This window comes from Anthonomus grandis, chromosome 7 (assembly GCF_022605725.1).
Source record: "Anthonomus grandis grandis chromosome 7, icAntGran1.3, whole genome shotgun sequence".
Taxonomy (NCBI): domain Eukaryota; kingdom Metazoa; phylum Arthropoda; class Insecta; order Coleoptera; family Curculionidae; genus Anthonomus; species Anthonomus grandis.
In genome coordinates this window covers 21450921-21472170 of record NC_065552.1, presented here as the reverse complement: position 1 = coordinate 21472170, position 21250 = coordinate 21450921, and the positions used below count along the sequence as shown (strand labels likewise).

The following is a 21250-nucleotide window of genomic DNA, read 5'->3' as shown; positions in this document are numbered from 1 at the left end:
AGTGTCTTCATGGTTTCCATATGAAGGAACCAAGCGGTTACAGTGAATGACTTGACCTTTATTCCTTTTACCGGCGGCTTTTGTATTCTATAAGGAACATTGTTAATAGCGTCCAGCACTTTGTATGGCCCATTCTAGGATGTTATAAGTTTCGCTGATAGAACCATTCGTCTCTTAGGCTGTGTTGTACCGTTGGTGTTTGGCATTGACATCATATGCGTCGTTCATTTAATCTCTGGCATCTTGATTAAAAATCCGTAGTTGTTTATTAATGAGATCACTTCCACTACGCAGCTCAGTGACGTATTCCTTCCCGGCAAACTCTCCCGAGATGGAGATCTTTTCCCATCATTCGAGTCGGAGACTGACCCGTGCTTTCATGTATGGCCGATCGATAAGCCAGCAGACACAAATGAAGAAACCTATCCCAGTCTCTGCTGGCTAAAGATTACATTGGCTAAATACCGATTAATGGTCCCATTCATTTGTCTCAGCATGCCATCTGACTGTGGGTGTAATGTAGTAGTTCTCGTTTTCTTGAATCCAAAAGTCTTACAGATGTTCTGGAACAAACTGGCATCAAAATTTCATAGAAAGAAAGAAAGAAAATGTGCTATATTACGTAAGAATAATCTTGTGTACAAGCATCCTACAAGCTAAAAAAACAAAACAAAAATACAATTTCAAAAATTGACAAAATAATGAACAAAATTAAATACAAGAAGACAAAACTTTTTGAACATACTTGAATTAAAGATAACTAAATAAAACAATCAATTACTAAATAAAGGTAAACTTATTGACAAAACTAAAGAAGAAAAAAGGAAAAAAAAAAATTTCCAACATGTCCAAGGTTAAAACCTATCATTAAAAAAGTCATCCAGGTTATAATATGCCTTAGCCAATAAAAGCGACTTTAATTCTCTTTTAAATTTCTTAACATCCGATATATGTCTAACACATAGAGGAATATGATTGTAAATTTTTTTACTTATGCAAATTAATGAGTTTTTGATAGGAATAGGTAAGACGTAGGAATAGGTAGGGTAACATCATTTACACGACGAGTCAAATGGCCAGTGTCAGAGGGTAGTTTGGGAATTTTGTGAATAACTGCAGCTGTTTCTAAGATAAAGAGTGAAAAAAGAACACTCTTTATTCTGCAAGAGGGAATTTTCGTCAAACATCAGACCCTCAACATCGCACTTAAACCCCATAATAGACGTTTTTCTTACATTAAACACGAGCCTGTTGGAAGCACACCACCCTGATAAAATCTGAAGGTCTTCAAGGATACAAGTCTTAATATAATCAGAATTTTTATGGCTCCATAGTATTATTATGAAAATGTAAATACGTTAGTTATTCTTCTAGTTTTTGTACAATTTTATTAGTATTCTGTAGTTAAAGTTGATTCGTAGGGTTTCTTTAGGGTTCTACTTACGTTTGGTTTATTATTTTCATCTATAGTGTTTAGTTTTTAAGTAGTTCATCTTGTTCGAGAGCCCCATTTTGGCCCCAATTTAGGTTATTTAGGTTATAAAATTGTAAATCCCTGTAGTTCTAATTTTCTAGAATTTGTATACTTGCTTAGCTTTGACTGTCAGTATTCTTCTAAAATTATTGGTCTCTTTGGGCAAAAACAATGAAGATAATTCTAAATATTTCGAAACTGTTCCATCGGGTTTTAAAAAGGACGCGCTTCGTGACAATTCATTCAGTTTTTAATTGTTTAGTCAGTTTTTACCTTGGAAACAATTAAACGACAGTCAAGGCGAGTTAGGTTAGTGTTTTTGACGTTGACAAAAAAAGTGTGTTCCCGAATTTCGTTACAATTGGTGTCAGAAGTGGGATATTTGGAAGCTCATTTTAGTGGATGCCTATAACAAGAAGTCAGGCCAAGATGGAGATCGAGAAATTGATGGAGCTGCTATTAAGGAAGTTTGACGAGCGAAAAGTAGAACAAGAAGAACGAGACCGCAAACAAGAAGAACGAGACCGTAAACAGAAGGAAGAACAAGAAGAACGAGACCGTAAACAGAAGGAAGAACAAGAAGAACGAGACCGCAAACAAAGAAAAGAACAAGAAGAGCGAGACAAGAAACAGGAAGATTTACTAAAGACAATTAAATCTGACCTAAAAAAGGAAAATGAAGACCTAATAAGGACCATGAAAGATGACCTAAAGAAAGAAAATGAAGACCTGATTCGAACCATGAAAGATGACTTACTTAATTTAAAAGATAATCTTAAAAAGGAGCAGGAAGAACGAGTTTTACAACTGAAAGAAGATCTGGAGAAGAGTCAGAAACAATTAATGACTAACTTTGAAGCAACGGTAGAAGAAGAATTGGGGCAAGTACAAAAAAAGATTCAAAAACTAGAGTTGAAAGTAAAACGGACACCACTAGAAAGTAATAGAATGAAATCGCGTTATGACATAGAGGCAAATTCTACCGGTTTTAATCCTGGGGATAAAGTCTGGTTATACAATCCACGGAGGATGAAGGGCAAGTCACCAAAGCTCCAGAAGGATTGGGAAGGTCCATTCAATGTGGTCACCAGAATCAACGACGTGGTGTATCGTATCCAGCGACATCCGACAACGAAGATGAAAATTGTAAACATCGTCCGGCTAGCGCCCTATCATGACTCAGGTGGTCCCATGTTTGAGAGTCCCAACTTGAGAGGAGAGCAGTATTATGAAAATGTAAATACGTTAGTTATTCTTCTAGTTTTTGTACAATTTTATTAGTATTCTGTAGTTAAAGTTGATTCGCAGGGTTTCTTTAGAGTTCTACTTACGTTTGGTTTATTATTTTCATCTATAGTATTTAGTTTTTAAGTAGTTCATCTTGTTCGAGAGCCCCATTTTGGCCCCAATTTAGGTTATTTACGTTATATTATTGTAAATTCCCGTAGTTCTAATTTTCTAGAATTTGTATACTTGCTTGCTTTGACTGTCAGTATTCTCCTAAAATTATTGGTCTCTTTCGGCAAAAACAATGAAGATAATTCTAAATATTTCGAAACTGTTCCATCGGGTTTTAAAAAGGACGCGCTTCGTGACAATTCATTCAGTTTTTAATTGTTTAGTCAGTTTTTACCTTGGAAACAATTAAACGACAGTCAAGGCGAGTTAGGTTAGTGTTTTCGACGTTGACAATAAAAGTGTGTTCCCGAATTTCGTTACAGTATGGTGGTATCATCAGCAAACTGAACCACCTTGCCCTGCAGTTTCAATGAACTCAAGTCATCCACATACAGTAAAAAAATCGGTAAATCCATTCTATTGTTAATACGTCGGCAATAGTAGAGGTTTTCTGGTTTGGTAAACAGCCTCAACTCATTCGCTGAAGTAGTCCATCACGATTACAATGTACTTATTTCCTGGTCCTGATTCAGGAAACGGACCAGTAATGTCAATAGAAATCCTTTCAAGAACTTGACATTGTACTGACGCATTAAAGCCTTCTGTTTTTTGTGCAGCCTTCTGTGCTTCTCATACAATGCATTTCCTGTACCAGTCTCTTACGTCTGCCTTGCTATTGACCCAGTAAAATCTCTTCCTTACATTTCCCAGGGTCTTTGTTACTCCAAGGTGTCCTCCTGACACACCGGTATGGATTACCTCTAACAACTCCGATTTCCGACATTTAGACACAACGATGTTTGTTTCATTTCCGTCTAAAAATAGAGAGTTCTATTGCGCCCAATATGGCTTGACATTGAGAGAATACTTGGCAACTTCTTCCCAAGTTAGCTTTTTATTTCTTTTATCCAGGTGAGGACTATTTGGATATCGAGATCTTCCTCTTCGTCTCTTACAAGATTCCCATTTTGCCAAGTATCATCCACAATCAAGAACGGATCTATGGGGCAGGGGGGGCGGCTACAGGGGCTGCGGCCCTTTTTATTGGCCGAAAATAAGAATAGAAATATTAACACTGCCAAAAATGTGCGACATGAAATAACAACTTAATCTGCTGGCTCTATTTGCAAACGGCTGCGAATTAATCATAAACAACAGTAATTAATAAATTACTCTATACATCGTAAAACAGCACGTAGTGTATATCGACCTTAACCGGCCGTATCGCTCGATCCTCCCACTGGTGACCTTTTGCGGGTAAACATTTAGGCGCGAATTTGTGTTTATGTATATCGCGCTTGAGAGGTTGTGATCTCTAATTTTTCAGTATTGATCTCAATGTTTTTAGTATTTTACTGAGCCTAAGAAATATTATAGTTAGAGTACAGAGTGTATAAAATAATAACAAAAATACTTAAAGTATTTAATTTGAGTGTATGCGTTAATTTAATTATCTCCAACTAGAATGAAGCGTCACATTATTGTGGACTTTTTTAAACCTAAATCGCAAATAAACCAGACAATGGAAGTGAATTTAGTAACTGAATAAGTCTAATAAAAGGAGTCTCAATCTGAACATTTAGAGGTTATACGACAGGTCTATGAAAAAGAGTAACAAATTTTATCTGCGGAAATTTCTAGGGCATAAAGTTAAATAGTTTTTCGTATTGGTAATAAGGTACCATTTACAATAAAACAATGTTTTGGTTAATATCTATTTCAGAATAAATCCAAACTAATTTAATGAATACGTTAACATTTTCTTATTTACTTCTTGAAATATTTGTGATTATAAGTTGTAAAAGCCTTAGGTTAAATTTACTGTTTATTATTTTGATTTAGTTGGGATAGATCGAAGGGTTTGCATTTTTCTAGACAATGATTATAGTTATCAAGATTTTTTAAATTATTAAATTATAAATTAATAAAATAGTTTGTTGATTTTCTTTTTAATCGAAATATACATATAATAACCACGATTCTCGTCCATCTCTTTTATTTACTTCATATAGGTGAAGGTTATTTTGCCCTTTTAGGCAAAAGATTCTAGTAGCAGTCTGCGTCATAATACCTTTAGTAGTTTGCAATTGTATGATATTGGAATTGCGGTAGGCAAAAATTTAAAGGACTATGAAAGACTAAACTCTCTGAAAATCACATAGAACCCCGATGCTAGTTAAGTTTTTTTTTAACAACTAGATGGAAAGCAAAGAAGAAAATTTGAAGTTGGATGGCTTAGTCAGTTCAAATGGCTGGCTTATAGTGAATATCAAACAGACGCGTTTTGTAAAATATGCGTTTTATTTGCTCCACCTGAAGGAGGCACAGCCAGTCAGAAATACCATACAAAACATATCTGCTATTTATAGCGGGACTCATAATTTTAAACTTTTTCAGCACGAACATTAGTTGAAAATCTCTTATTGAAATACAAAAAAGCTCTTGAAGTACTACAAAATCATGACACTACAAATTAACATCAATTTTTTCTTCAAAAAGATTCCAATTTTAATAAGGTGTTGAATTTTAAGCAAACTGGTGTTATTATGTAATTCAGCTTGATAAGTAAAAAGCAGCCATTATCGAAGCCAATTGAAAACGTGTTAGACCTATAATAAAAACTAGTATCTTTTGTGCTCATAATAATTTGCCATTAAGGGGTCCAACAAAAAGAACTAGACGCAATCAAGGTATATTTAAAAAACTTCTAGCTTTTCAAACTTAGATGCAGGCAATGTTGATCTTAAGTCACACTTTGATACATAAAAAAATGCTACAATGATTAGTAAGACTATTCAAAACGAAATAATTTATGTTATAGACGATGCCGTAAAGTCGTGCATTGTGCTGGATTTTAAGAAATCCCAGCTTTTTTCTATTCTTTACGATGAAACAACAGACGTAAGCAGCAAAAAATAGATGACTTTTTGCATGAGGTATCTAGATATAAGCAGCTTTTGGGTTTTATTGAAGTGAAATCAATGACCGGACACTATATCAAGCAAATAATATATGACCAATTAACCAACCTAAATCTATGCAATAAAAACCTGCGAGGACAAGGATATGATGGCGGAAGTAACATGTATAAAAAATTTGAGATAAAGTACAAGCACTCATAAAAGCAGGTCAACCGCTAGCTTTATACACCCACTGTTTTAGCCATTTATTCAATTCATGCATAGCAAAAAGTTGTCAAATTCTCACTATTAGGAATATGATGGGTATAGGCTCAAGATCCAAAATAAAAATTAATTCAAGTTTTAACCTGTTTCTACCTAATTTACTTGTAGCCTTCCTCTTGAGTTTATTCTAGATTGTCGACGATGTTGATAATGTTTGCCGTCTCCTGGACAGGGCCTTTTTGCTAAGGCATCTGAATTCCCATGAATTCACCCAGCGTTCAGTGTGTGTTCAGTGTCAAAGGCCTCTATCCATCTTGCCACTTGACCGACTTGAGATTTTTAAACTGAATGAGTCATGTTAAAGCTGCACGATTAGTTCGCAGCAGGAACTTTCTTCCATAGAGGTATTTAAAGTGCTTCATCGCTTTAACAACAGCTAGCAACTCTCGGCGAGTGACGCAAACGTTTTATTTTGAACAACGTCTAACTAAGCGTCGAATAGCCAATGACTTTTTCCTCTTGGTAATTCTGGATTTGAGCCCAAACAGCTCCTATGCCCACGTTGCTAGCGTCGGTATCAAGTACAAATGCTCCTTCAAGTAGTAGATAGCTCAGGATAGGTGTGATTGTTATAATTTCTTTTAGGTGATCGAAGGCGCCCTGACAGTCTTAGGATCATTGAAATTTTCGTTCTTCTTCTATCAGCCAGGTCAATGGTTTTGAGATGTTAATAAATTTCTCTACATAGTGTCGGTAGTAAGTGCATAATCCTAAAAATCTCTGTAACTCAGGATTGTCTGTGGAAACTAGCCTATATCTTTGGCAGCCTGACCCTTAGCCTTATCCATAGCAACTCCTTGACTGGAAACGACGTGACCCAGATACTGCACAGCTCTGACACAGATGACATTTCTATGGGCTCAAGTTCAATCCAGAACGTTGTAGCCTCAGGGACACTTTTTCTAGATTTTTATATGGTCCCTTAACGATTTTCCTATGACATTATTATCATCAAGGTAAACCAGACAAGTCTTCCAGGACAGTCCTTAAAATCGGTTCCATCAGTCGTTTAAAAGTGGCAGGGGAGTTGCACAGTCCAACTGGCACCGCGTTAAACTACCATAATTCAGCACCCACTGTGAAAGCCATCTTCTTCCGATCTTCAAGAGCCAATTGCACTTGCCAGTATCTACATTTCAGGTTTAGCGTGGAAAAGTGGAAAAGATCTTTGATCCAGCCAGAATGTTTAAAGTGTCATCAATGCGAGGAAGAGGATAGCTGTCCTTTTTAATCACGTTATTAGGCTAGCGATAATCTATGTAGAATCTGGTCGAGCCGTCTGTCTTCTTTGCCAGTAGCATCGATAAAGACCATGGACTGCTAGATGGTACTATGATGCCTTCAACCTTATCAGCCTCTTCTTTCTTGGCCAGTGGTAGTCTTCAAACTGTCTGCCGGAAGGAACGAGCATTTTTTGTATTAATTTTGTGCTAAAATCCGTTGATCCTCTCTTTCTGCCCAGTATCAAAAACATCTCGATATCAATGGACCAAATTCATGAGCAACTTTGTTGGGTGTGGTCTTAGAACCGGTGCATGACAACATTACCAGCTTTTCTAATTCTTTTGGAATGGCTTCCCGGTTGATGTCCACAGCCGCAATTTGTCGAAGTATTGACTCCCACACTGTAATCCCTCTTAGAATGCAAAACAAGGTCTATCTATATAGCTATCTATTCCATGCTTAAAGGTTAACTCGAAGTACTTGATATCGAAGTACTTAATACTAGTAGAACTAGCACCTTTCATTAAATCGCCATTACTCATTACTTCCAATTCTGGCGGCCTCCCTAATGATCCGCTTAACCGATTCCTTGAAGTCGTTCTCTCCTGGAATCATTTCCTGGATACGAGCCTGACTTTTGTTCTTGTTTTTGGCGGCTTTGAATTCAAGGGCTTATGTTAGTGCATATACTAGTTTAGGTGGATGTGGTAGTAGTAAGGCTTGCCTCATTTCACCATCGTGGAGTCCAACCAGGAATGCTTGAATTGCCAAACGTTTCATGATCCTTTCCTGGACATCTGGATATGACAGTGAAACGTGCTATATCGGCTTCAAATTTCTGCAAGAACCCCCCCTGACTTTTGGCACCTATTTTTCAACTTCGTCTGGTAGACATGTTCCAGGTATAACTGACCATAAGGCATTTCCAAATGCCCTACTAGGTGGTCGTACAATTCTTGTTCTTCGGTGGACATTTTTTGCAAAATGGCAGCAGCATCTTTTCTCAAGGCTAATGTAAGGGCAGTGGCTTTCTCCCTGGATGACCAATCGTTTGCTTTTACAGCCGCCGAAAGATGTATTGGAAAGCGAATTGAATTACCTTTAAAATAAGATATCATAATAAACATGGTAAACATCCTTTGAACATTTAATAAAAATATGTTCAAGACATGTTTCTGCGTTTCCACATTCTTTTGTAGGCTTATAAGATCGGGCTTGCTAAACCTGGATTTTTTAAGAGTCAAATAATTGTTTGCTGTGTTTGACCTTTTTTCAATATATTTATTTTTATATCCCCAGTGAATATTGTAAAAATCTTAACAGCCGCGAATATAGTTGCTGACCGGCGATGAGGAATTATCTCGTTTGCAGCTTAAGGTGGGTACACACTTGAGCGCACATGGCTTGAGCACATACGCAATGTATGTGTGCTCAAGTCATGTGTGTGTTCTCAATTCGCGCCATGTTCACAGTAGTAGTTTAGTAGTAGTTAAAATGTCGTCAAGTGGGGATAAGGTTTTAATAATAAGTTGTGCTGCATTTCTAACAATGTATGATTTACTAAAAAAAGTGAAGCCGAAAATGCAAAAAAGGCGATGGTGGATAACACACTTATACAAAAATCGACGTCAATATACCGGATCTTTTTTTTTTTTAAATTGTAAACACAAGCAGAAGAGGAAAGTCCTATGTCACTCTTGGAGTGGTGCTTGCGCGAAGATGTTTGTGGGCAATTATCTTGAATCGCTGTAGGTTGTATGCGTCGGGAAATATGTGAGGTGGAAGCCCGTTCTACAAAGAAGATGTTCTCTAGATGAATGAGTCCCGATACAGCGACGTCCTTGGGGTAGGCAGGTGGACTCGATGTTGATGAGCCGTAACTGCTAGACGCGCCCTTCTTGCCGGAACAGCCCTGGGTGGAATCAGGCCTGCCAGCTCAGAGGAGCACTGACCCTGATAATAACGGTAAAATAAACAGAGATCAGCCACCTTTCTCCTGTGCTCCAGACTATCCAGACTCTTTGTCAGTTCTGTTTTGTCAATAATCTGCCTTATTAAGTGACCTACGGTTAGAAAAGTCCTCAGGGCAATTCAGGAACTTCGTCTGCATGTCATCATAAGACTCTGAAATTTTAATTAACTTGTTGGATTAATAAATCACACAATTAATATCACTTTTTAATTAGGTATTATTTAACCTCCATTCCCAATTAAAAAAATTTAGGGGATGACACCCCCGCTTAAGGGATTGAAGATTTTGTAATCATTTTTGAGGCAAAAGCTGTCCGCCTTACAAACAAAATTAACATGTTTTTGGGTTTTTTCAGGAAAAAAAATTCCAAGCAGTTATGTCTTGCGGGTAATTTTCGATAGCCCACTCTGTATTACTAACTGTACTTATCTATTCCAGTATACCAATCGTCTTCTTTTCTTTGCTTTTCTGACTGTGAAATGAACCCAGAAGGGCTACTCATCTTCTGCTTTACAACTTTAATATCTTTAGTTTTTCCGTAACTTCTTGCCAAGCGTCGTTCTTTTTATTGTAGGAGTAATAAAAAGGATTAGTAGAATCTCATAGCACTGGGTACTGCTCATACAAGTCAATTAACTCCAGACACATATTCGTTACTCCATTCCATTTTCATGCAAACAGTTGGCTTGATCGGGAAATAGAAGACAACTAAAGAACTAAAGTCAATAAGTTAATAAGAGAAATACTCAAAATGAAAGCACTCGAGACAGACAACTACACGAAAAACATCTACACTCAGCACGCATACGCGGAATGTTTTCTTTGAGCGGGGCCTAAAAACCGACAAGACTTGGCTCAACCCACGTACACTCGAGGTCGCGCGCGAGTCAAGCCGCATGCCGTGAGAAACGACAAATGGACCGTCTACATTTGCATATGCGTATATGTACTCAAACCATGTGCTCTTAAGGTGTGTACCCGGCTTTAGACCCGAAGGTGCGAGCGAGCGGCAGACACACCGCGCGACATCTCTGGATACACATAGAAAGTAGGTATAGAGCCCTCGCCGCTAAAAGGCAGTTCGAGACTAAATATTTACACGAATTTTTAATCAAAATAAATATAGTATAAATATTTAATACTGTATAATTATATTAATATTTTTTGCAGTTTAAGTTATTGAGTTTAGTGTGTAATAAATGTGTTATAAGAGTGTAATAAGTTTGTGTATTGGGCATATTAATTCACATCTGATTGAAGAGGACAAAACGCCACAATACATTTAGTATTCTTGCTGAAATTTTAAATTTTAATAAAAAACCTTAAATTTGACCTTTGAGTCATACACGTCAGATTGACACGACATTTCCAGCATAAACATTGATTTTCACAAAATTGGGTTAAAGCGATTTTTTTCAACGTGACCTCAATAGACTTTCCATCATTAATCGAAGGAAGGAGAGAAAGTTTAACGACGACCCGATGTCCCGTCTCTTAAGCAAACAACGACCATTTTATTTTGTGTTTAAGATTGCGACGTTTTCATTTTTTTTTGGTTCCGATATTAAAATGTAATTAAAACCTGAAAGCTGATATTATAAAGAATAATTGTTTAAGCCCCAGAATTAAATTTAAATTATATGCAGGCTTTAGTGACAAAATCTAGTGTTCTTTAGGTGCAATTTTAGTTTTTGAACTACAGGGTGATGTAGTTGTAACAAAAAAAAACGGTTTCTTTTTTAGTACATTTGATACTCCTCTAACTAAAGTGTGTTATTTATTTGCATTTGTATTTAACCAAAAATTTTGTCGATGACCAAACACCGATTGGATCATCTGCTGTAGTAGACACACTTTTTTGAAAAAAAAAAAAAATGGCTCTAATATTTTAAAAACAACGGCATACTTGTGATATATCGATAAAATGAAAATATTTTGCTCTATTGCTACTAATCATATCAAAATTTCAGCATTTTTCTAAATACAAGATCTCTCTAAAAATTTACAATTTATATACATTTTCAGATATTCTCGGAAATATTGAAATTGATGTATTTTTATGCGGTACATTAAGCAATGAATTGCTAACCTATAAGGTTTTCCATATTTCCAATATTTTATATAATCTTATTTGCAACATATATATGCATATACACCTTCCTGGCGGTTTCATTTTGATACGTGGATATAAATTTAGATTTGCATGTCAAATAAACGCAAATTGTAACTCATTTTCAGGTATAAGAAATGTTTCTATTTGTGGATATATATAATCAGTCAGTTATTTTCACATCATGAATTTTCATGCATGAATCAACAACACTAAAGATCTCGAAAGTGACATGGCTCTATTTTCTAAATCCTCAAAAACCATATTTCTAAACTTTTGATTACAATAGTGCATGATTTGTTAAAATCAAACGCCTTAGTAAAACCTTACAAAACTGCTTCAGCTATATCACCGTCATGTATGAGATTGTAGATTTAGATAATTCCGATCACGAGGATCAAATAATCAATTTCCTGGTCTTTTTGGACAAGACAAACATATATAGTTGTTCAGACACAGAAGATCTGTAGACCTAGAACTCAGCAAGGGCTTCATAATTTGATATCACATACACCTTGGTATGTTTTCAAACAGGATTATATGTCTTTTTAATAGAAAAAATACCTCCTGGACGTTGTCAATCCCAAGGGTACATTAGATGCTTACCGAAATAATCAATATAATATTGATATTCAGACATAGAGCACGGAGTCAGTCAATGCTGAAATATCCCTACAATTTAGTCAAAGCGTCGAATCTTTGGTGCTTAGTATCATATTTGGTTCTAATTTTAAATTATGTTTAAATATAATAACTTTAATGTTTATATCGTGTTTATGTGTTTTAATTCTAACGGAAATACAGATTTTAAAACCCCTGCTAAAATGTTCATACAAATGAAAACCGCTAAACAAGATAAGAGGTAAATATTTGGCGTGCTCTGGTGTTGGATTTAAAATCTATGCCATGCCGCCGGCACGAATGTGCAAACAAGCAGTTAGCCAGAGCGTGAATTTACAACTTCATTAGGGATAAGCCGATTATTCCTGGATTTTAGTCGGTTCTGGTTCAGAAAATGGATAGGGAAGTTAATTTTGTCCAAAGTAATGCACAAGATGTATTTAAGCTTCTAGTCTTAGGGCATGTACCATAAATAAATGTTTCATGCTATTCTCGATTCATTCCTAAGTAACAGTCTGGATCACATTGCGTTTGTCGGGCCTAGTTTATCCAATTACTCAGAAAACACATTATGTCCTTAACATTCTATATGGTACTTCAGATTGCGATGACCATATGAGAATGAAAAGTTAACATTACTTACCAATTCGTCAGCAGGTGGATCAGTCCAGAACTGCTCTACACTCTTTGTCCTGGAATAGTCAAGTGCACACGGGCCCACCAACAATGAGCTTAATATAGTTCCGTAATCAGGGTCAGCTACTAAAGCGTCTTTATCGTAGTACTTGTGGGCGTTACTGACCAGGAAGTCGATTATTTTCGCCAGTTGTTTATCGAAAAGGGCTAGCCTGCAACAAAAATGGAACGATGCATTTTACAGCCGACTCAATTAGGCACGTACAATGAGAAATTGATTTAAGGAAACTATTTCAGTGCTACAAATGTATACACAATACTCCAATTAGCTGAAAGCATTTGTTTATTAAGTAAAGAGGAAAATACTTTTTTTAAGGTTGGTCGTATCCAATTAGAATTTTAAAGTAGAACGTTGGGCTGGTAAAACTAATTTTTATTTCACAGTTTTGTCAGTTAAATTATTACAAAAAGTCTTCTTTTATATGCCAAAGCTATAATTTTTGTAGCAAGTAATTGTATAATAGAGTTCACCTCGATGCTCATAGTGCCTCCAGCTGAAGGATACATTTACCATCACCTCAATCATAAACACAATTTTGCGTTGCGACTGAAACACTCACCTGGTAGACAGAAGATCTTCGAGAAGAGAAATTTCCCACAGAACTACTATCCGAGTAGTTAACAAAGTTCCAAAGAAGGCCTTTCTTAAGTCTATTCTAAGCCCTCAAGAAGATCCTCTATCAAATCGTATGGGCGCGATCGTGGATCATCGAATATCACATGAAAGATACATTAACGCCCAGAAAACAAAAGGAGTGTTCTTCAGGTACTTTGTAGTTACCCTAAAAAGAAGACTAACCTGAAGCAAATCGGCATAGCAAAAGCAATCCAAGCGTGAGTGGAAAGAGCTTGAGTACACTCATTAAAATCATTTAGCCCATAACCAGATCACTTACAGTAGCATGAGGGTTTGTAGCCAAGTCCCACCTGCTTAGGATTGAGCAATGGGAGAATCAGCTCAATTTTTCCTGAGCTAAATTTTAACTTATTCGCTGCTTTCCCCGATTAGGGCAAGGACGCGACAAAGACTTCCCACCTGAAGGAACGTTCGCCAAATAAGCCAATATGGACAAGGCAAAAGTGCGGGACACAGTTTACCTAATTCTAACAGATTATTTGCTTCAAAATACAAAGCAAAATACATTTTTTGTAAAATCTTTGTATTCTTGTAAAATACAAAGTAACAAATTTAGCCGTTAGACTATTGAAGTTTACAATATCTAAGGCTTTGGAAAAATCAATTTAAATTGAATCAACTTGATATACATTGTACCAAGCTAACGATAATGATATATATCTCTGGCAAAGATGTCACTCACGAGAAAAACGTGACGGCTACCATTCAGGAACGACGAGCAGGACATCATCCAACAGACTACTCCAACCAGCACTTTAGACACCTCTAGAATCATTAACTTAAGAAGATGCGACCGATGCTCACAATGCCTAGGTGATATACCATCACCGCGATCGTAAATGCAATGCATGAGTGGAAAGCGTTTTAAGTTCCAAACTCACGCTCATAGAAATCATTGCCTGCAGCTCTCCTACACTAGCAAGGGGGTTCAAAGCCAAGTTCCACCTGCTCAGGATAGAGCCATGGGAGATCCGTCTCAGTATACCTCGACTCAGGAGGCTTTTAGTGAATAAGATAAAAGCGCAGGATACAGTTTACCTAATTCTAACAGATTGTGTTCTTCCCTAGAGCAATTTCTCCTACCAAACTTTTCGGGTCAGGGTGGGCGATGAGCGATCTACGAGCTGGAAGCAGAAGTCCCTCGGGGCAAGTGAGAAGAAAATCTCAGGACGTCCCGTTTAGCCCTTAGAAAGTTTTCATTATCGAATGTCTTGGAGAAATCGGAATTATTTGAATCAAACTGCTCGCCATTTTTCGAGGCTTCCAGCAGAGCAACCTTATATACATATATCCAAATTTTTGATCTTAGAACTACTTTATTATTTACACTTTAAGTTGATCTGGAGTGACTACAGAGAGGATGCAAACTTAGTTATGACTTGTACAAACGTAAATTTTGCAAACTCTTCTCTTGAATATTAAGCCATGAATTCAAATATTATTTTTATTAATAAACAGACAGCCTCCAAATAAATGTTGCTCTATTATATGACATTATTTAAACAGTAAATAAAAATACACAACGAAAAAAAACAATATGTTAATGGAATTATAAATATTAATACTTTATTCAATCTATGCCTTTGTATAGTAAATAATAAAAATACTGGATATTCTCTTTATAAAGCCTGTTTCATGCAGTCCAACGTAAATAAAATCTTTGCAAATGAAAAACTTAGTAATTGAATGTAGACCTTAATAAGAGATTCAATGCTGAGGTCAAATCTGTTTATGTTCCGCATGAGTGGCGCCCTTTTCCCCCTGTTTTCCGGTCGAAATCCTTTTAGGTATCTATTTAAAAGTGAAATGTTACGTTTATTTGAATAAAGCTTTATCTCGATCGGTCTGTAGAATATTGTATAGATTTATGGTATTTGATACAACTTTTGTGTGAATATGCGACCGGTTTTATCCGGGAAAATTTTGTTAGATGATTAGCGTTCAGAAACAGACGAACATTTTGTGCCTAAATTAAGAGCTGAAATGAACATTTTCTAAGATAGAGGCAATTTTCAAAATAAAACCATTGGAGTGCATATTTCAGAATAATCAGTATTAGTAATTTTAAGCACGCTTACCTTATCCACAAGAACCTAGGTAAAGGACTAGAAGGAAACGATAAGTTTTTCTTTAAGGTAGGCTTGGTCACACTATCGCTACTGCTACTGGATCTACGATTAGGATCTAAATTTTCTATTTCTTGTACTTTCTTTGATATTCTATCTGCTTCTGGACAATGCTTAGCTACTTTATGAAGTAATGCCGTTGTGGATGAGGTTTTGAATAGGCCTAATGCTCTTCTACGTAGACCTAAAAAAAATACTATGCTTAGTTTTAAAAGGCCAAAATGTAATATTAACTATAAATATCATCCAATAATGTACTGACCCTTATTTTATCCCGATATTAAAAGAGATAAAATATTTTTTCATTACATGCTACTAAGATAACGAGGCATAAGAAAGCATTTGTAGTATGCAATTGTCTCAAAAATATTCGGGAGGTATGTACTTTGTCCAGAAAATTTCGAATTTCCTTGAGTAAATAACAGTAAAGCTCTCGGTGGCTTATCCACCGCAAACATTCCTGGAGAGCTGGGCAGTCTTCTTGACTCTGGTCTGGAACTTGTATACTGGATTATAGAAGTCAACGCTTTACTTAAACATCTTTTCGCTCCTTACTCTATTAAAAAATGCAGGTTTTTTTTTATTCTCTCACTCACATATTGCTTGGGGACATATAGTACCAAAACAAGAGATGTGTTTAGACTGCAAAGAAGTGTTGCATATAAGGCAAGTGAGAGACGATCTACTTTCAAATTTTCACCGACTGAAAGTATGCAAGATTGCGAATTGGGTCTACTAGTGTATTTCAATAGATTCGCTTTGCCTATTCCGCAATTGTCTTGGAGTGGCAATCAATTTTTTAATTAAAGCTCAATGTTGCTTTTTATTAACTCCCCGCGTATGAATATTTGTTGTAACATTAAAAGGATTTATGGAGAAGAGTATTTGGGTGGCGTAAACAGATACAGCTCGTATTTCTTAAGGTTCAGAAGCTTATTTATGTACAACTCGAGGCAATGAGGACTACGCAAAAGCTACATGTCCTTGGTGAACTATGGGCTGATCTGAATGTCCTCTTGATATGGCATTTAAGACGGTCGATTTTAAGAGTTTTGTCACCCACATATATTGGCCAGTATAGGCGCTTCGCTCCTATACTGACGGTCCGTAAGGACCAGTTTAAAACATTTAGGTATTGTCATTAAAAAGCTTGAAAGAATTTCTTTTAAAAAAATTATCAAGTTTAGTTAGGTCTGGTTAGTGGAAGGGTCAAAGTTTATATGCGAAGGAATTATAGGATTAGTCTTGGAGTATTAGGCTTCGAAGAACCATAATATGTTTATATAGTCGCTCTTAAAGAGTTACAGAGTAAAAAAGATTTGCAGAAGCAACATTCATAGGTAACATACATTCAGAAATAAATAAAGTTTTATAAATAAATAAATAAAATACTTCAATCACTTACAGCCAATAGCAAAAAAGTTATATTGGTTACGTGACCAAGAACTCAATGTTAAACAATTGTTTGACAAATATGTCATCCCAATCTAACCAATAGCAAAAAGGATACTATAGTCACGTGATTTGAAACTCAAATGTCAATTATCTGTCAGAATTTGTTAATTCTATCCAAGGAGGACTGACTTGGTAAAAAATAAGGATTGGTGTGATGTAAACAATCTGTGCCTCCACACTTCTAAAACGAACTTATTGTGCTTTAAATATCAGATAGATAATGTTTGTATTAATGATGATAGGATTCTGCGACAGATATTACATAAGTTTTTGTGTATAACAATTGATACTGCCTATCAGGAACAGGGTGTGTAATAAGTTTTTCTATAGCAAAAAATGCATATTATGCTCTAGTAGACTCCTATCTGAGCTATGGGATTTGTTTTTGGGGCTCATGTGCTCGATACCTCTTCAACTCACTTTTATTACCGAAAAGAGCAATTCGAGTCCTTTGCAATGGAAGTAATCATGAGTCTTGTCGTCCCCTTTTCAAGGGCGTACCCAGGTAGGCGCAGGGGGGGAGGCAGCCACCTCCGCCAGAAGATAAAATAAACGTCAATTTTCCTGGCCATCAGTGGGAATTAAAAACGTGTTACCTACTCTGCACAAAATGAAGTGTCAGAAACAAAATATTTTTCAGTCAGATATTTTGATTTAATATTTTTTTATCTATAATTAAGTATTCTACAACATTCGATGTAGTATACTGTTAGCGACTCAATATAATTTAAATCTCCCGCGAAACCGTCGCATCTCGTAGTTTCCGCTAGGAGTAAAGCCAAATATAATCGGGAGAAAACAACATCTAGCTATCGAGTTACGGACGACAGTACTTTTTAATACAAGATAATAACAGAAATCTGAAATAGCATCAATTTATAGAGTTTATTTATAGGTCAATAGCGACATCTATTGAATAGCAATACCACGAAGAACATTCTAGCTGGAAAGGAAAGACAGTGATAGCAAGTATGAGACAAGTACGGAAATAGAGTCGAGAGTCGATTATTTTCTAGGTATTTCGGAAGCAGGAATATCTGAATATATAAGCGGGATCGTGAGGCAGAGCAAGGCAATTCAGTTCGACGAGACGACGAGACAGCGAATACAATTCAATTCAGTTCGGAGTTTAATACGAGCGAATATTTCATGCGCCATAGTGTCTTATAGTTTAGTTGCGGCGACACGAGATTTAATTTACGTTTACTGCGCAACAATTGGAGACTGAAAATATAACTCTGTCAAATAGATATCAGGAAATTCTTTGAAAGAGGTGAGTCAAAATAAAACAAAACCTCATATGATTATTTAATTTCTTTGTTCAAATCACAAAATTAATGAATTTTGAATATCGCAATTTTACTTTTACTGATAGAAAGTCCGAAGTAAATGATATTTGAATGTGATGTTATTATAGGTATCTTGATCTTTATTTTCCGTATTTTCGCCCTATGCCTAAACACCGTAAGAGTAATTTTGTGTATCTATTTTTAAGGGACAACACGCGAAAAAAGAAAAAAGGGTCGGGAAAGAAGCAGTGGAAGCGGAAACAATGAAAATGACAACCATGATAAAACTACTCATGTAATGCCAAGATCATTGCATGCGAACATTAGACAAGCGTCACATTCTCCAGCAGAACCTGTAAATATATCTGTTTCCGACTATTCTTCTCCATCGACATGGCTACCCAGCTATCGACGGAAAAGAAGGGGAGTTGTTACAAAATCCTTAGATCCCGCCCAAAAATTATGATTTTGAAAGTGATGCTAGTATATTCCAAGCGACTAAAAGGTGCTCTTTGTAAGCATTGTATTTTGTTCCCTCCGCCCATCAGCACTGTAAGAGGAATTTTGGGATCATTTATGGTCATATATAAAGTTCAAAAATGTGCATGAAGACTGCCGAAAGCATGCAACGACCAACCTTCACCTAACAGCGACAAATGCTGCAAAAATTTTTTCTTGAAAATGTTCCTGTAGACATCCAACTGCAAAGTGGACACCAAAAAGCAAACGATGAAAACAGACAAATATTGTAATCAATTATTGCTTGTATAGTATTTTGCGGTAAACATGATATGCCTCTTAGGGGAAAACAAACAGTGAGGGTGTTTTATTAAATTCATTGAAGTCAAGAATCAATTCAAGGGACGACAAATTAATAAGTCACCTGGAAAAGTGCCATCGCAATGCAGTTTACACATCGATTCGATGGTTGTTCTACAATGGCAGGGAAAGAGAGTGGCGTACCAGCCATTTTAAGAAAAAAATATCCTCGTGCTTTATATTTTCACTGTTCAAGTCACAAACTCAACCGTATTTTCAGAGAATCCACTACACGTCGAAACTACGCTCCAAGCCTATCACGATTGTATAACAAGAGATGGCCCGAAAAATATAAATCAATCAGAAAGTTTTCCCAAAATTTCCCAGAACTCTCTTTCCCAGTGAAATCTCTAGAAACGTTATCCATAGAAGGAAATTATGCCACCAGAAAATCTGCATATCAGTTGCATTCAGCCGTTACAAAACCAGTGTTTATTATTGCTCTAAAAACAATAGCCAAATATTGAGCAGTTTTATAACCAGTAGTTAGCGCACTGCAAGCTAAATCGATCGAAATGATCTCGGTGGGGGAACGTATCAAAAATTTCAAGGACATTCTCAGAAATGACAGCGAGTTTCCTGATAGAATAATTAATGAAATGCTTCAAAAAGCGCGAGCTGTTGCAATGGAGTTGAACCTAGAAATTTCTTCGCTTCTTCGGTTCCACGTCTTGCTCACAAGCAAACACATAGAAGTAATCCGCCATCAGAGAATGATAACGAATATTGGCGGCATTCCCTGATAATACCATACACTCATTTCATCATTGAATATTCGATTCTCCCAAGAAAATACATCGGTGTTTGCTTCAAGTAAGCTACATCCCTTGTATATGACCAAGACCCAAACCAGTATTACAGACTTACTTAAGAACGCAGAATCATTCGAAGAATTTTATAACCTGGATATCACCGGAAAACTGAACCTTTGGCATAATTTATGGGTGAAGAAGGCTTTATAAGATGATCAATTAAGGGACGTAGAAGTAGTTGATCTGTTTATCGAAGCCAAAATTTTTTGCCCTGCTGTTGAGGCATTGATTATTTTAAGCACTATCCCATGCACCACGGCGAACGTGGAACGGTCCTTCAGTACGCTGCAAAAAGTTAAAACGTGTCTTAAAAGCACCATGGGTGAAGAGAGGTTTACAGGTTTATGTCTGATAATCAAATTCAATTCAATTCAAATTCAAATATGCTTTACTGTTTGAACAAAATATTGTTATAAACAAAGCTTCACCTAATCCTAAAGATACAGAGTTACAAGGTTAAAATTATATTTAAAAATACAAGTTACAATGACAAAACAAAGTTAAACAGTTAAAATTTACATTTTTTTTTGAATTAATAAAATTAACTATATCTAACTTTTCTTAACTAAGTACAATTCAACATTTATTGATAAAAAAAAAACATTTAAAACAAACAGGTTAGGAAAAGAACTAGGTCTCCCTTAATTAATTAAAATCTGATTGTCGTTGAAATATTCAGCCACAGAGTAATAAGCTCGACCACTCAGAAATCTCCTCAAGAGAAACTTAAATTTGATGAGAGATTTTGCCCCTCTAATGTCCTCTGGTAGGTGGTTAAAGATTTTTATACCTCCATAAAAAATTGATCTCTTTACCAAGGCAGATGTTGGAATGGGAAGCGGCAAATTATTCCGCTGGCGAGTGACATATCGTGGATTCTGTAGAACAAACCTATATTGATGGGAGAAAATAAGGCATGCCACCTCCTGTATGTATAGGCAGTAGATTGTAAGAATACCCTCCTTGATAAAATATGGTCGGCATGATTCCCTAGGTGATATCCCGCATATATAACGCACAGCACGTTTCTGTAGAACAAACAACATCTGTAGAAGATATTTGCTTGCACTACCCCAAAAGCAGACACCATCCCTGAGATGGGACTCAATCAGGGAAAAGTACACAGCTCTCCCAATCCCAAGCTCCCGACAGGCCACCCTAACAGCAAAACAACCCGCAGAAACCCTATTGCTGAGACTCCGTATATGGTCCTCAAACTTAAGTTCCTTGTCAATCACCAGACCCAAAAACCTATTGTTAGAATAAGGCGGGACAGGGCAGTTAGCAATAAGAATATTATCAAGACTACGGTTATTTGTAAAACAAATTAGTTTGGTCTTCTCTGGATTTAATGATAGTAAATTTGCCCTGAACCACTCATATATAAGTTAAAGATCAGCCAACATGGCTATTCTCAAAGAGTCGGTATCAT

General features: G+C 36.3%; 1 protein-coding gene across 1 annotated transcript in view; it reads right to left on the bottom strand.

The window, feature by feature from the left end:
* Positions 1 to 21250, bottom strand: part of LOC126738494 (small G protein signaling modulator 1-like) — a 159287-nt gene that overhangs the window by 96232 nt on the left and 41805 nt on the right. Inside the window, exons 3-4 of the mRNA XM_050443861.1 lie at positions 15396 to 15627; positions 12628 to 12832 (exon numbers count right to left, since the gene is read on the bottom strand). Of these exons, the coding sequence (XP_050299818.1) occupies positions 12628 to 12832; positions 15396 to 15627 (437 nt within the window). The remainder of the gene's footprint in view (positions 1 to 12627; positions 12833 to 15395; positions 15628 to 21250) is intronic.